Source organism: Chlamydomonas reinhardtii, chromosome 12, assembly GCF_000002595.2.
Source record: "Chlamydomonas reinhardtii strain CC-503 cw92 mt+ chromosome 12, whole genome shotgun sequence".
NCBI lineage: Eukaryota > Viridiplantae > Chlorophyta > Chlorophyceae > Chlamydomonadales > Chlamydomonadaceae > Chlamydomonas > Chlamydomonas reinhardtii.
The window spans coordinates 3,093,053-3,105,784 of NC_057015.1; the positions used below are offsets into that span (position 1 = coordinate 3,093,053).

General features: G+C 64.9%; 3 protein-coding genes across 3 annotated transcripts; 2 read left to right on the top strand and 1 right to left on the bottom strand.

Annotated features, from left to right (window-relative positions):
- Nucleotides 1-45: 45 nt before the first annotated feature.
- Nucleotides 46-6,679, top strand: CHLRE_12g500150v5 (uncharacterized protein). Its single transcript, XM_001690903.2, has 16 exons — nt 46-198; nt 322-391; nt 919-1,098; nt 1,437-1,526; nt 1,903-1,955; nt 2,262-2,364; nt 2,643-2,780; nt 3,019-3,108; nt 3,447-3,541; nt 3,997-4,078; nt 4,357-4,442; nt 4,781-4,867; nt 5,175-5,280; nt 5,478-5,540; nt 5,659-5,787; nt 6,003-6,679. Exons 1-16 carry the CDS (start codon nt 98-100, stop codon nt 6,132-6,134), a joined length of 1,605 nt encoding a protein of 534 aa, XP_001690955.2. The 5' UTR covers nt 46-97; the 3' UTR covers nt 6,135-6,679.
- An 8-nt stretch (nt 6,680-6,687) lies between these two features.
- On the bottom strand, nt 6,688-9,993 carry CHLRE_12g500100v5 (uncharacterized protein). The gene is made up of 6 exons (XM_001690722.3): nt 9,368-9,993; nt 8,941-9,033; nt 8,237-8,647; nt 7,923-8,032; nt 7,526-7,688; nt 6,688-7,326 (listed from the first exon to the last, which is right to left on the bottom strand). The coding sequence occupies exons 1-6, from the start codon at nt 9,836-9,838 to the stop codon at nt 7,141-7,143; spliced, it is 1,434 nt and encodes a 477-aa protein (XP_001690774.1). The 5' UTR covers nt 9,839-9,993; the 3' UTR covers nt 6,688-7,140.
- A 130-nt stretch (nt 9,994-10,123) lies between these two features.
- CHLRE_12g500050v5 (uncharacterized protein) lies at nt 10,124-11,957 on the top strand. The gene is made up of 4 exons (XM_001690902.2): nt 10,124-10,310; nt 10,525-10,665; nt 10,970-11,011; nt 11,438-11,957. Exons 1-4 carry the CDS (start codon nt 10,287-10,289, stop codon nt 11,504-11,506), a joined length of 276 nt encoding a protein of 91 aa, XP_001690954.2. The 5' UTR covers nt 10,124-10,286; the 3' UTR covers nt 11,507-11,957.
- The last annotated feature ends 775 nt before the right edge of the window (nt 11,958-12,732 follow it).

A 12,732-nucleotide genomic window follows, 5' to 3' on the forward strand; every position in this document is an offset into this window, starting at 1 on the left:
CCCAAACCTGCGCGCACGCCCAGGCAGTGTAGTCCGCTGCGTGGAAATAACATCACACGCTGCTGAACTAGGCGAACTCGATCAGTCACAAATGGCGATGTCCACCCTCCGAGCTGCGTTGGGCCATGCTGCGCGAGTCGCCCACGAGGGCTCGCTGGTGGGCCTGCTTTCCAGGGGCATGGCGAGTGCTGCCCAGCCGTAAGTGCTTGGGCTTTCTTTGTTCTCGCGCTTGCGTCAGGGCTCTTTCGGAAAGCGTTTCGGTATAGAGCGGTTGAAGCAAAGCTTGTCGACGACGCCCTCTTGCTGGCTGTTCTCGCGCAGGGCTGTCGACCATGCACACCATGAGAAGTCCAGGTCTGCTCTGTCCTATGCCCAGAAGCTGCCCAACCAGGTGAGGCCGTGGCGAGCACCGTCGCTGGAGAATGCGCAAACTGCGCTTCTGCGTTGCGCGTATGCAACAACTTATCGACATAACTACATCACTTGGAGGATGCCAGACCTCGCGGGGGGATGCCAGGATTCGCTTGCCCGCTTGCTGGCGTGGCAATGCACTGCGCCTAGTGGGCGGGCCCTGTCGGGGTCGACTGCGAATGATCTTGCCATGTATAATCAAATCAGACGCCTTTCAACCGGGTCAGACGGCACTCGAGCCGACAGCGCGAGCAACAGTCCTCCGTCTTGCAGCACGGGTGCGCGCCGAGGAACGCCCTCAACCCCGCGCGAGGCACCCAGTCCCTCCCCCTCACCGCGCCGTCTTGTGCAAGAACCCCACAATAGCGGTTACGGAGGAGGGCAAACATCCCCGTCCATTCCCCCGCCCCCCATTTCCACATCCCAGCTCCCCCCTGTCCATCCCACGCCCCCCCCCCCAACTCCCCTTGCCCCCCCCTCCCATGCATACACAAACGCCGCACGCAGCTGTTCATCGACGGCAAGTGGGTGGACGCCCTGTCGCGCAAGACCATGCCGGTGGTGGACCCGCGCACGGAGGAGGTGGTGGTGGAGGTGGCGGAGGGCGACGCCGCCGACGTGGACCGGGCAGTGGAGGCGGCGCGGCGCGCCTTCGACACCGGGCCCTGGCCCCGCATGACCGCCAAGGTGTGTTGTGTGTATGGAGGGGCCCTGAGGGGCCTTGCACACGTATGTGTGTACGGAGGTGTGGGTTGGATGTGCGCGCTGTGTGTTTGCGGTGTGGGAGTGGTGCATCCGTGCACTGGGGGGCACCCCCACAGCCACCACTCCGCCACGCTTTTCCAACCCACCCACCCGCGTCCCCAAACCCGCCCGATCCCTCCCTCCGACCCCACGTACCCGAACCTGAGTGGGCTTTTTTTGGTGATCATGGGACTATTTTCGTTGGGCGCGGGCACATACCCCCCCTTCCCCACCCATGCACCCACGCACGCCCGCACTCCTCCCGCCATCCTCCCCCCCAGGAGCGCGGCCGGCTGCTGTACCGGCTGGCTGACGCCATGGAGGCGCACGTGGACGAGCTGGCGCAGCTGGAGACACTGGACAACGGCAAGGTGGGGCCGGGGGGGGGGGCGGGGGGTGAGACGTCCGTGGCAGGGGGTTTGTGTGATGAGTCAACGATTAGCAGGTGTGTGTGTGTGTAGACAAGGGACGGGTTTGACACTGTGCGGGGATGTGTGCGGCTGTGCCTAGTGGTGTACGGTACTTAGTCGGCGGCGGAGCAGTTGGCAGTGAGGGGTTGGCGAGGGGCTGGGGAGGGGGTCAGGTCGGCACGGCGCCAGCAGCCGTACGCAGGCAGGTGGTGGGGTGGGACAGGGCAGCAGAGTGAGCGTGGGAGTCGCCGCTTCCGTTGTGCGCCCCAGCCGCCCCGCCTGCACCCCCACGCCGCCGCCCTCACCTCCGCGCCTTCCCCCGCACCGCCGCCCACAGCCCTTCTTCTACAGTCGCCATGTGGACGTGCCCTTCGCCATCGACCACCTGCGGTGAGCGCCGGGCCAGGGGGCGGAGGGCGGGGAGGGGGGCGGCTGCGTGTGTGCGTGTGCGTGTGCGCGTGCGTGCCTGCACTCGTGAGCGCCCTCGTGCGTGCGTGTGGTGGAACGTCAAGGTCTGCCCGGGGGGTCACAGGGGGTTGCCACTGCAGCCCCCTCGGGGGCGCCAGCCCTGCAGCACAGCTCCCTGAGTGAGGGCCCAACCCCTGCCTCCCAACGTCCGGCTCCCCCTCCATTATCCCCCTCCCGCGCTTCTTGATACATCGATGTTGTAATCCCCCTGCCCCTGGCCCCGCTCAGCTACTACGCGGGTTGGGCTGACAAGATCCACGGCAAGACCATCCCGGTGGACGGCCCCTACCTGGCCTACACCTTCCACGAGCCGCTGGGCGTGGTGGGGCAGGTGCGTGCGTGCGTGCGTGCGTGTGCGAGGGAGGGTGGCCGCGCGCACAGCGCCCCCGCAACCCACCCCGTCTTCCCCACCCCAGCCCACCCCAACGCCGCAGCGCATTTGGAAACGGATTGGAACACCCCCCAGTGCATGCAAGCGAAAGACCCAAGTCCGAACCTCCTCCGCGCTATGGTTTAACTGGGCCTTCGTCTGTTTGGGACTGGTGTAGACCACCCCCACCCAACCCCCACGCCCCCACCCCACCACCCCCTCCCCCCTCCCCCCTCCAGATCATCCCCTGGAACTTCCCCATCCTGATGGCCGCCTGGAAGCTGGGCCCCGCGCTGGCCGCCGGCAACACGGTGGTGCTCAAGCCCGCGGAGCAGACGCCCATGACCGCACTCAAGGTGGCGCAGCTGGCCAAGGAGGTGAGGGGGCATGCGGAGGCGGGGGGGGGGGGGACGGCGGCATGTGTGTACGTGTGGGCATTCGTGCGGGGGTACGTGCGTGCGTGCGTGCGTGCGGAGGGGATGTTTACACGCACGTCGCGGAGTGCGCTGCCGCGCGCGCCGTAACCCACACGCACACGGTTTCCCCTGTACCCACACGCACACGCACACACACACGCGCACACACACACTTTCTCTCTCACACGCACGCGCACAGGTGGGCCTGCCCGACGGCGTGCTCAACGTGGTCACGGGCTACGGGCCCACAGCCGGCAACCGGGTGGCCTCGCACCCCGGCGTGGACAAGGTGAGGGGGAGGGAGGTGGCGAGGCGGGGGAGGGGCGGTGGCGGAGGCCGGCGGGGCAGGGTGGCTAGTGGGGGTGTTGACTGGTGCCAGTTACGGACACGGGGGCGCGTGTCCAAAGGCCAGCCGTATGTGTACATCACAGAACTCTGTCTGCTGACCCTGCAGCTCTGCGTAATGCCGGCCCCGCCACTCAGCTCCGCCCCACCCAGACACACAAAGACACACTTGCTTCCCACTCCACACCGCCCACTCCACACGAACACATACAAACACTCGAGTGGGCGGGCTTGTTTTGTTGCTTTTTACACACACACAACACACACGCACACCGCCCCCAGACCGCCTTCACTGGCAGTACGGAGGTGGGTCGCCTGGTGGCCAAGGCCGCGGCGGAGCAGCTCAAGCCGTGCACCCTGGAGCTGGGCGGCAAGAGGTGGGGCGGGGGGCGGAGGGGAGGGGAGGGGTTGCGGGGGGCGGGTTGGCGAGGTGCGGAGCGAGTACGGCTCCATTGGGCGAGGTGGGGGAGCTGTCCATGAAAGACGGGGGGGCGTAGTTTGTTCCAAACGCCGAAGTGGGGATGTGCGGGAGTGAGTGGGTGGGGGTGCCCTGCACTCTGCAGCGCCTGCAGCCACCGAACACGTGCATGCGGACCCCCGCACATGCGGACATGCCCACACCGCGACCCTGCCGTTTGCCCATCGGCAACCCCTCCGGCGCTCTCGCTCCCACCACCTCCACTCAGCACACACCCAACACACCAGCCATGCACGCACACGCCCACACCTCCCCCCTCCCGCTACCGTCTACCACTTCCTTAACTAATCATGAATGTCATCCCCCCTCCTCCCCTCCTCCGCCTCCTCCGCCTCCTCCGCCTTCTCCCCTCAGCCCCATCATCGTGTGCCCCGACGTGGACGTGGACAAGGCGGTGGCGGACGCGCACATGGCGCTGTTCTTCAACCACGGCCAGGTGGGGGTGGGGGCGGGGGCACCGCACCGCACCGCACGGCACGCACACAACAGCCAGCGCGAGCAGATGTGTGCATATCATATGTGTGTGCGTGTGTTACAGCGCACATGGAAAACAAGGCCGTGTGTGTGTATGTGCATGTAGGGGGGGGGGTCGAATATCAACGAACGATGCCCGCATGTGTGTCTGTGTGTGTGTGTGTGTTGTATTGGCCGTGCATCTCATCCAAGCAACCCTCTCCTCCTACCCTCCACTGCACTGCCGCTGCACTGCCGCAGTGCTGCGCCGCCGGCTCACGTGTGTACGTGCACGAGGCCGTGTACGACGAGTTCGTGCGCAAGAGCACCGAGGCCGCAGCCACCCGGTGAGGAGGCGGGGGCGGGGGAGGTGGGTCCGCGTCAAGAAAACAGGAAGACACGCGGGTGGGGGTACAGTCGGGACACCGCGGTTGTCGATGTGCCGTGCGGGCCGCGGGGCCGTGGAGCCATGCGGGCTGTGGGCTGCGGCATACGGCTGCAGCGCTGCTGTGGCTTTGATTGGGCCGCCGATGCCTGCGCCTCTAGCCAGCCTCGTCATGTCGCACAGCAGTACCTATGGCCTGATGCCCCCGTCTCCACTCCCCACACCGCAACACAACAAGCACCTCTTTCCCTACGTGCCCACGTATGTATGTGTGTGTGTCTTTTCCCGCACGCCCCGCAGCAAGGTGGGCGACCCGTTCAGCTCTGTGGAGCAGGGGCCGCAGGTGGACGACGACCAGTTCAAGAAGATCCTGTCCTACATCGACAGGTGCGAATAAGAGGGGGTTGGGGGGGCAGGCTGGGGGTTATGTGCCCGAGCCCAACGCGATAAGTGGGCTGGGGGGCGGGGCAGGGCCTTTGAAGGAAGGCAAGGAATGGGAGGCGCAGGGCGGGGGAGGCGGGGGCCGCGCGGGCCAAATGGCTGCGGGTTTTATTGGGGAAGTGGTGGTGTGCAGTGATACGTGCACAATTGAGCTCCTGGTACCGAACTTCACACCCCGCGCTCCCCCCTCTCCCTCAACCTTCCCCTTAGTTTGAGCTGGCCTTGCAAACCCCCCACCCCCCCCACCCCTCAGCGGCAAGCGGCAGGGCGCCAAGCTGATGACGGGCGGCGGGCGCAAGGGCGACCGCGGCTACTACGTGGAGCCCACCGTGTTCGCGGACGTCAAGGACGACATGAAGGTGGGTGGGGGGGTGCGTGTGGTGGTGGGTGGGTGGGGGTGTGCGCGTGGGTAGCCAGCCTCCATGCTGCCCTGCCCAACCTTGCTGCCTGCCACGTCCCCTTTCGATGTTTCTCTTTCCTGTCACATCCGCCTGCCCCCAACTGCGGCCTGTGCCCACCTGCCTCTACCTGCCGCCACCTGCCGCCTGTGCCACAGATTGCGCGTGAGGAGATCTTCGGGCCTGTGCAGTCCATCATGAAGTGGAAGAGCCTGGACGACGTAAGTGTGTGGGCGGCAGTTGGAGCGTGCGAAGACGCGGCCCAAAGCTCGGCCACTGTCGGCTCTCTTCCTCCACCACCTCCCTCCACGCCCGTCCCTCCATCCCTGTCGCCCGCAGGTGATTGCCCGCGCCAACAACTCGCCCTACGGCCTGGCTGCCGGCGTGTTCTCCAACAATATCGACACCGTCAACACCCTGACACGCGCGCTCAAGAGCGGCACTGTGTGGGTCAACTGCTACAACCTGGTAAGGGGTGGCAGTAGCAGGCGGACGGAATGGGGTGGGCCGCAGTAGCAGGGCGCGGGTGGCAGTGGCGGTAGAGACCCATGCCCGTCTGCCCCTCATTCCCACCTGCACTCTGCTCCCGCCCGCATTCCCGGCCCGCACTCCCCCACACTCCCCGGCCACCTCCCCCGCACTTCCCCACTCCCTGACCCGACTCCCCTCACTCGCGCCCCCAGTACGACAACGCGGTCCCGTTCGGCGGCTACAAGGAGAGCGGCATTGGGCGTGAGAAGGGCGAGTACGCGCTGTCCAACTACACGCAGGTCAAGGCCGTGTACCAGCCCCTGTCCAACCCCGCCTGGCGCTAAGCAGTGAGCGGGTGGCGTGAGCGGGGTGTGGGAGGGGGTGTGGAAGGAGAGCGGGGAGGTGGTGGAGATGATAGAGCGCGGAGGAGAAGCGGAGGCGCAGAGGAGCAGGGGCGGTGCGGCAAAGATATAAGCTTATCGACTAACCGGATTCAGGAGTGGAGTGTGACATGCACAGGTGTTGCAGGGGCCAGTGCGTTGGGCGTGTGGGAGAAATGTTAATGTTGCTACTGCTGGCTGGGTGTCTGGGAGTTGTCGGCTTCAATGCTCATACTTGCGTTGTCACAAAGTCGTCGATTCGTTTGATTGAGTTCGCTGATTGAATTGGTGGGGTACGCAGTGGCACAGACTGTGCACATAGGAGCGAAGGACGTGGGTCCCTGGGGCATGGGCTTTTGTGAGTCTGCAGTGCGCAAGCGACTTATGGGAGGGAGTATCTGCCCCTGCGCCTATCCAGGCCACCTATAGCAAGTCCGAGGCCATGTCTTCTACGTTGCGTTGCTTGGGCATACGGTGAATCGAAGTACTGTATGTAACACCAAGCCTTTTGTTGTGGTCTGCACTCCTGACCTGGTCTCCACGCGCCCACGTGCCCGACACGCAGGCCAGTGAGGCCACCGCCCTATCTGCTGCTGCACTCGTTCCCTGTTCCACCCGACGCACAACTCCCATGGCCACAGCGCCCAGCGTGTAGCAGCAGAGGCAATAGGACCCGCGGGTGGCAGGGACCCTGTCGCACAACTCACCCAAACAGAATAACGCAAGAGCAGATTGTCCACCCCACCAACCAGGACACCACGCGGTTCCCAGATCACAAACAGCCAACACAGCACGCAACGCGTGCAAACGTGCAGTCATGGCAGTCCACACAGGTCCACAGGTCACATAACCTTCCGAGAAACCGGCACGCACATCAAACCACACCAGCATTCTCGCCTAGCGTCAACGTCCACCCACAAAATTCGTTCAGCTCACCGACTCTGATTCCCCCATTCGCCTAAATGCCCCATCAGCAGAACACCAGTTCCGCGGCCGCGAACTTGGCGCCACAGAAGCGCGGCATGGGCGACACGATGAGCGAGTTGGGCGCACGACGGCCGCGCAGCATCACCACCGCCCGCCTGAAGCCGCGCGGGCAGGCCGGCACAACGTACTCGAAGCGCTGCCAGCTGTCGCTGGTACACACCGCCCGGCCCTGCACCGGGCAGGAGGGAGCGGGGGAGAGCACGGGTGTTTGCATGTGTGTTAGGAAAGCGCAAGGGGGAAGGAGTCAATGCTGTGCATGTGACGACTGCGCGAGTGTGTGTCTACGTGTGCAGAAACAAGCAGCGAGGCATTATCGACGCGAGTTGCGTCACGCACCCTGCTCGCGCCCTCCACTCCACTGCACCCACCAGCCAGAAGTGGTGGCGTGTGGGCCGCATCACAAACGACTGCAGCGAGGGAAGCACGTCGTCGCCCTCCGCCACAGAGCCGTCCCCGCCGTAGCCGTTGGCGTTGCCGGCGCTGCCCTCGTCTAGCACCAGACCCACACTGTACTGGCCCACACAGTCCCACCTGCGGCGCGGGCATTGAGTGCGAGGATAGACGCCGATTGGCGGAGATGGTCGTTGCCGGTAGGACCGAGCAGGAACCAGGCGATACGCTTGCAATGCAAGGCTGTTGTGCGCACGCCATGCCCAAGCCTCCCACACTAGCAGGTCTCAGATCAAGAGCTCTCGCAGCCCCGCCACCGAAGCCCCGCCCCCCGCCCACCAGTTTCCCAGGTGTACCAAGGCGCGCTGCACGCACCTGCTCCCCACGTGCACCGCCAGCCTCAGCCCCAGCCCCGCGTCCAGCAGGTGGGCCGCCTGCGCCGCACTCAGCCCGCGCCGCTGCAGCTCCCACTGCAGGTCAACCACCTACAGCAGCGCAGCCGCGGCCCGCGGAGCAGGTCAGGCATGCCGAAGGCTGAGGCAGTGCCCACTGACCGCTGCCAGCAGCCTGATCCAAGACACGTGTGACGCGCACGCAGGCCCGCGCCACCCGGGGTCACATGCACCCGGACCAGACACCCGCCTCCGCCATCACACCCACACGCCCCGTCAGCGCCGCCCGCCGCCCACCTGCACCACCTCGCACCAATCGTTGCCGGTGGCCAGGCAGCCCTGCTGATAGCCGCCGCCGTCCTCGCCGCCGCCGCCCCATCCCACAGGCCCGAAGCCGCCACTCCCGTTCCCAAACAGCCCCATCACCCGCGCCGCCGCCACCAGGCGTCCCGAGCCGCCACCTCCTCCTCCTCCTCCCGCTGCAGCACCGCTCCCGTGACCGCTGCCCGGGTAAGGCGGCGGCAGCGGCGGCGCGCCCTGCGGGTGTGCGGCCGTGCCGTACGCGCGAATGCCTGCGGGCGGCAGCTCCCACGACACGCCGTCGCCCATGGCTGCGGTGGTCACCCAGGCGCTGCGCTGCCACTTGCTGCGGGCGGTGGCGGCCGTGCGGCCCAGAGGCAGCTGCGAGTTGGCGTCTTTCCGAAACACCTGTGTGGAAAGGGGGGGGGGGCACAGCGGCAAGGAAGAGCTGAGGGCGACCAAAGGACTGTGTGGCTGACACTGGCATGTGCGTAGGAGAAGGCGCGTGAGCAGTATACGGTACCCCCGCCTGAAGTACTCACACCGCCCCGCCGCACCGTGTGTGCCCCCGCTCGGGTTACAGCAAGTCTCATTGCCGCTTCAGCACACTGAGCCTTTTAGGTTGGGTTGGGTTCAGGTTGGGTTGGGTCCTTGTAGCCCCCCCCCCCGCCCCACGCCCCACGCACTGCCCAGCCTCTCACCGGGTTCCGCAGCAGGTTGCGGCCCTGCAGGATGAGGTGCAGGCGGCCCGGGCTCAGCGGCGGACCCAGCGCCGACAGAGGCTCCAGCTCCGCCTGACCGGGAGGGTGTGGATGGGGGGGCGCATGGGTGCGTGGGTTTGGAGGTGGGAGGTGGGTTCAGGAGCCCAGGGCAACGGGTCGCGCGTGGTTAGGATGTGACTGGTGTAACTTTTGGGGAGGGGACTGTGTTATTCTGGCCACTGCTCGTTCAAGAACGTCAATGTGGGGCTGTGCGCGGTCGGTGGTACATGAGGACAGGAGGTACATTCCATGTAGAAGGCCCGCCGCGGACTTATGCGACTGGCCCTTCAGCAAGGGAATTGCTCCGATAGCCCCATCACCATCATGCTCCGTATCACCACCATGCGGCTGCCGCCGCGCCACGCACCTGCAGCCCAGCCGCCAGCCGCTCCTTCCACACCTCCACCGCGGCCGCCGCCTCCCGCCAGGCGCGGCACACGGCCGGCACCGCGCCCACCAGCGTGTCGGCGTCACAGCGCCGCAGCACAGCCTCCAGCGCGTCACGCGGCAGCTCGCGTGGCGGCTGCGGCCCGGCCGTTGGGGCGGCTCCGCCGGCGGAGGCGGGGGAGGCGGGGGAGGGCGAGGCGCAGCCGGGCGTTCCAGGCCCAGCCCCGGTGCGGGCGCTGCCAGAGCCCGAGGGGTCAGCCTCGTGCGACTCCAGCGGGGAGCTGGGTGTCGGAGAGGTTGTGGTGGCGGAGGGCAGGTAGAAGCAGCCACCGGAGCTTGGCTTGGGACGGAGGAGGGGCCCGCCGGCAGCGCCGTGGCGGTTCCCAGTGGGGTGGGGGCCCCTCGGCGCCCCCGGAATGAACAACGCATCCAGAAGTTGTGCTAGCGCCATCCCTCGCACACTTGAGCTTGCTGCGAAATGCCTAGAAAGACGCGTCAGGCGGCGAAGGGCTGACCAGCGAGAATGGGACCTTTCGATGCAGCAAACGGCCTCTTCTCGCAGTATGTAGCGTAGTAAGCCAGTCGTTGTTTGCAGCTGCAATCTAGGTCTATGTTAGTGCTCACTTGTGTACTTCAAAGGGCTGGGACAGCGCTGCTGCGACCGGAAAAGGCCTCTCATCAAGGGGGACACCAATTCAGCGGTTGGACTCGGAAGCTGGGACACCCTCGGCATTAGCATCCCTTGCAAACCCGATGAAAATCATTTAATAAATATGCCGCCAATTCATTTACTAAGGCTGCTGTTTGCAAGCGCACTCTTGTTCGCGACCTGGCATGTTTCTCGCGCTGATGACATCGCATCGCAGGCTTCGATAACCACCTCAGATAACATACCGCAAATGAAATACTTCTTTTTAAACGAGGTGCGCCCCAGTGACACACCCGTGTGGAAGTCTGCCCGGACGCGAGCAGCGCTGATACTGGTATTCTTAACAGTACCTTGTGCATAAGCATAAAATGCATGCACTTGCCTGCCGATGCAGTTGGGCAGTCTATTGCGCGATGTGACCGAACCCGCCTTGCCCGCACGCTGCACCCACCCTTCACCGCACGCTGCACCCACCCTCGGTCCGGTAGGTGACGGGCGCGACCCAGCTGACGGACCCCGGGAACACGCCATATGAGGACGAGCAGACTGGCGAGCTTTACTGGCTGGCGGAGGACGGCGTGACGCGGTTGGCACAGGACCCCAACAGGCTGCGCTTTGCGTGGATTGAGGTGCGGTGCTGGACATACTCCTCTCTAATCCAGGGCCGGGGCGGACCAGTGGAAGATGGCGCCGGCGGTGTGTCGGTCGGGAGGTCACGGCCCATGTTGCGATACTGCATCTGGTGCAGCATGTGCAATGGCAGGTTTTACAGCAGGGATGGCAAGCGCCGCTGTTTGCGGTCGTGTCCGTGGTCCCCGGGCGCTTGCAGCTTGGGCCGCTCCCCTCTTGACGTTTGCCACTCGCAGTGGCTGCTGCCGTATGTAGCCCTTGAGTGTAACTCGTGCTGCGGCTGGTTTGGTGTTGTGCTCGCAGACCTACTCGCCGGAAGCAAAGCGCTCCTTCTACTTCAATCAGGTGAGGAAGCCGGAAGGCTGCATTTATTTGGGGTTGTGGGGCAGGAGGGGGACTATAGGCGGGGCACCGTGGGGCCCGGGTATCTGCTTTAGTGCGGGGCTTAACGTAGTAAAGCAAGGAACGGACAGAAGAGCACACGTCAGGGCTGAGAGGAAAGACGAATGGGGCCTTAGTGGCGAAGAAGGACAGGCCGGGCTGGGCTGCCCCTCCTCGGAGAGAATGCTCACGTACCGTACAGCCGTAGCGCGGCTTTGTGCGTTGTGCCTTCGCCATCAGTCCGTAACCGTGTTGTGACGCCCACCGGGATGCTCCCTGGTAGTTGCTAGACAGTGTTGTCCGAATAGGGATGCGCCTGGGAATCGGGCTAGGTATTTACGCAGTTCTGGGGTGCGTGACACCGCGGCTGAACCGTTTCCCTAATTGCAGGTGACTCGCGAGTCAACCTGGGAGCGGCCTGCGGACCTAGCCTGGCGGCGGCTGAGAGCGGAGGAATGAGTGGCTGACTAGAGGGAAGACCTGGACGAGTGAGGCAGGCAGCAGCAAAGGTAGATGCAGGAGCTGGCAAGAGTGGAGTCACTGGAGTGGGTCAATCCGACCAGTCGACAGCATGGGTAGATGCGTGGCATGTTACGGTTTCGGGCGTCAAGGGCACATAATCGAGCGCGTTAGCGGCTAGACATCGTGAATGTTTGAGGCATGATGTGGTCGTTACAGTTCCCGCCTCCTATTTGGTAGGCATTGCTGTGCGCGTGGGGTTGGTCGGGTTGCTTTCCCCGCGCTGGCACGCCACGCTCCAACTCACAAATTCTTACGCAATTCTTGTACTACATGCGCACATAACTATGCTTGGGACGTCCCGGTGATATTCAGGACGTGGTGTAAGAAACATTTGACGACCTCTCGCCGCGCTCCGGCTTTGTGGTACAATTGTTGAATGTTGTCTGCCGTGCGTGTCCAGAAACGTGCCACTGAGCTTCCTCGGGTGGGGCCCGCAGCTGAGCCCGCAGCAGCAGCAGATGCTGGAGAGCCACCATTCTTACCAGCTGCAGCAGGCGTGGGCGGCGCAGAACAGCGGGCAGCAGCTGAGCCCGCAGCAGCAGCAGCTGCTGGAGAGCAACCATTCTTACCAGCTGCAGCAGGCGTGGGCGGCGCACAACAGCGGGCAGCAGCTGAGCCCGCAGCAGCAGCAGCTGCTGGAGAGCCACCCATTTCACCAGCTGCAGCAGGCGTGGGCGGCGCACAACAGCGGGCAGCAGCTGAGCCCGCAGCAGCAGCAGCTGCTGGAGAGCCACCCGTTTCACCAGCTGCAGCAGGCGGCGGCGGCCCAGCATCCAACCCAGGAGCAGCGGCAGCTGTTGCAGCAACAATCTGCGTGGGCCAGCAAGGGTGCCAGCAAGGGTGGCACAAAAGCACGTGACTGCCGGAATGCTGCCCGGGACCCGGACGCCGGTGCCCAGGTGCTGGTGGCACTGCAGCAGGCCTGGCACCGGGTGGCTGACCAGCAGCCGGTCGGCTGTCGGCTCTTCTCCGAGGATCAGGCGCGGCTGCTGAAGGCTGCCTACAGCGAATGGAGCAGCTTGGAGGGCCGGCGGATACCAATTAACCATGTGTGGAGCAACGCCGTGGCTCAGCTGACTGGTATCAAGCTAGAGAGCCTCTCTACCTGGAGAGCCAGAAATGGATGCTGATAAGGTAGGGTAGGGTAGGGTAGGGTAGGGGAG

Excerpts from the sequence above, each read along its gene's own strand:
- CHLRE_12g500050v5 (XM_001690902.2), top strand. The coding sequence starts at position 10,287 with ATGAAATACTTCTTTTTAAACGAG. Across the intron at positions 10,311-10,524 it reads AATACTTCTTTTTAAACGAG|GTGACGGGCGCGACCCAGCT; the intron begins GTGCGCCCCAGT and ends TCGGTCCGGTAG. Across the intron at positions 11,012-11,437 it reads GCTCCTTCTACTTCAATCAG|GTGACTCGCGAGTCAACCTG; the intron begins GTGAGGAAGCCG and ends CCCTAATTGCAG.
- CHLRE_12g500100v5 (XM_001690722.3), bottom strand. The coding sequence starts at position 9,838 with ATGGCGCTAGCACAACTTCTGGATGCGTTGTTCATTCCGGGGGCGCCG. Across the intron at positions 8,033-8,236 it reads ATTGGTGCGAGGTGGTGCAG|GTGGTTGACCTGCAGTGGGA; the intron begins GTGGGCGGCGGG and ends GCGCTGCTGTAG. Across the intron at positions 7,689-7,922 it reads GCGGTGCACGTGGGGAGCAG|GTGGGACTGTGTGGGCCAGT; the intron begins GTGCGTGCAGCG and ends CCCGCGCCGCAG.
- CHLRE_12g500150v5 (XM_001690903.2), top strand. The coding sequence starts at position 98 with ATGTCCACCCTCCGAGCTGCGTTGGGCCATGCTGCGCGAGTCGCCCAC. Across the intron at positions 4,079-4,356 it reads TGTTCTTCAACCACGGCCAG|TGCTGCGCCGCCGGCTCACG; the intron begins GTGGGGGTGGGG and ends GCACTGCCGCAG. Across the intron at positions 5,541-5,658 it reads AGTGGAAGAGCCTGGACGAC|GTGATTGCCCGCGCCAACAA; the intron begins GTAAGTGTGTGG and ends TGTCGCCCGCAG.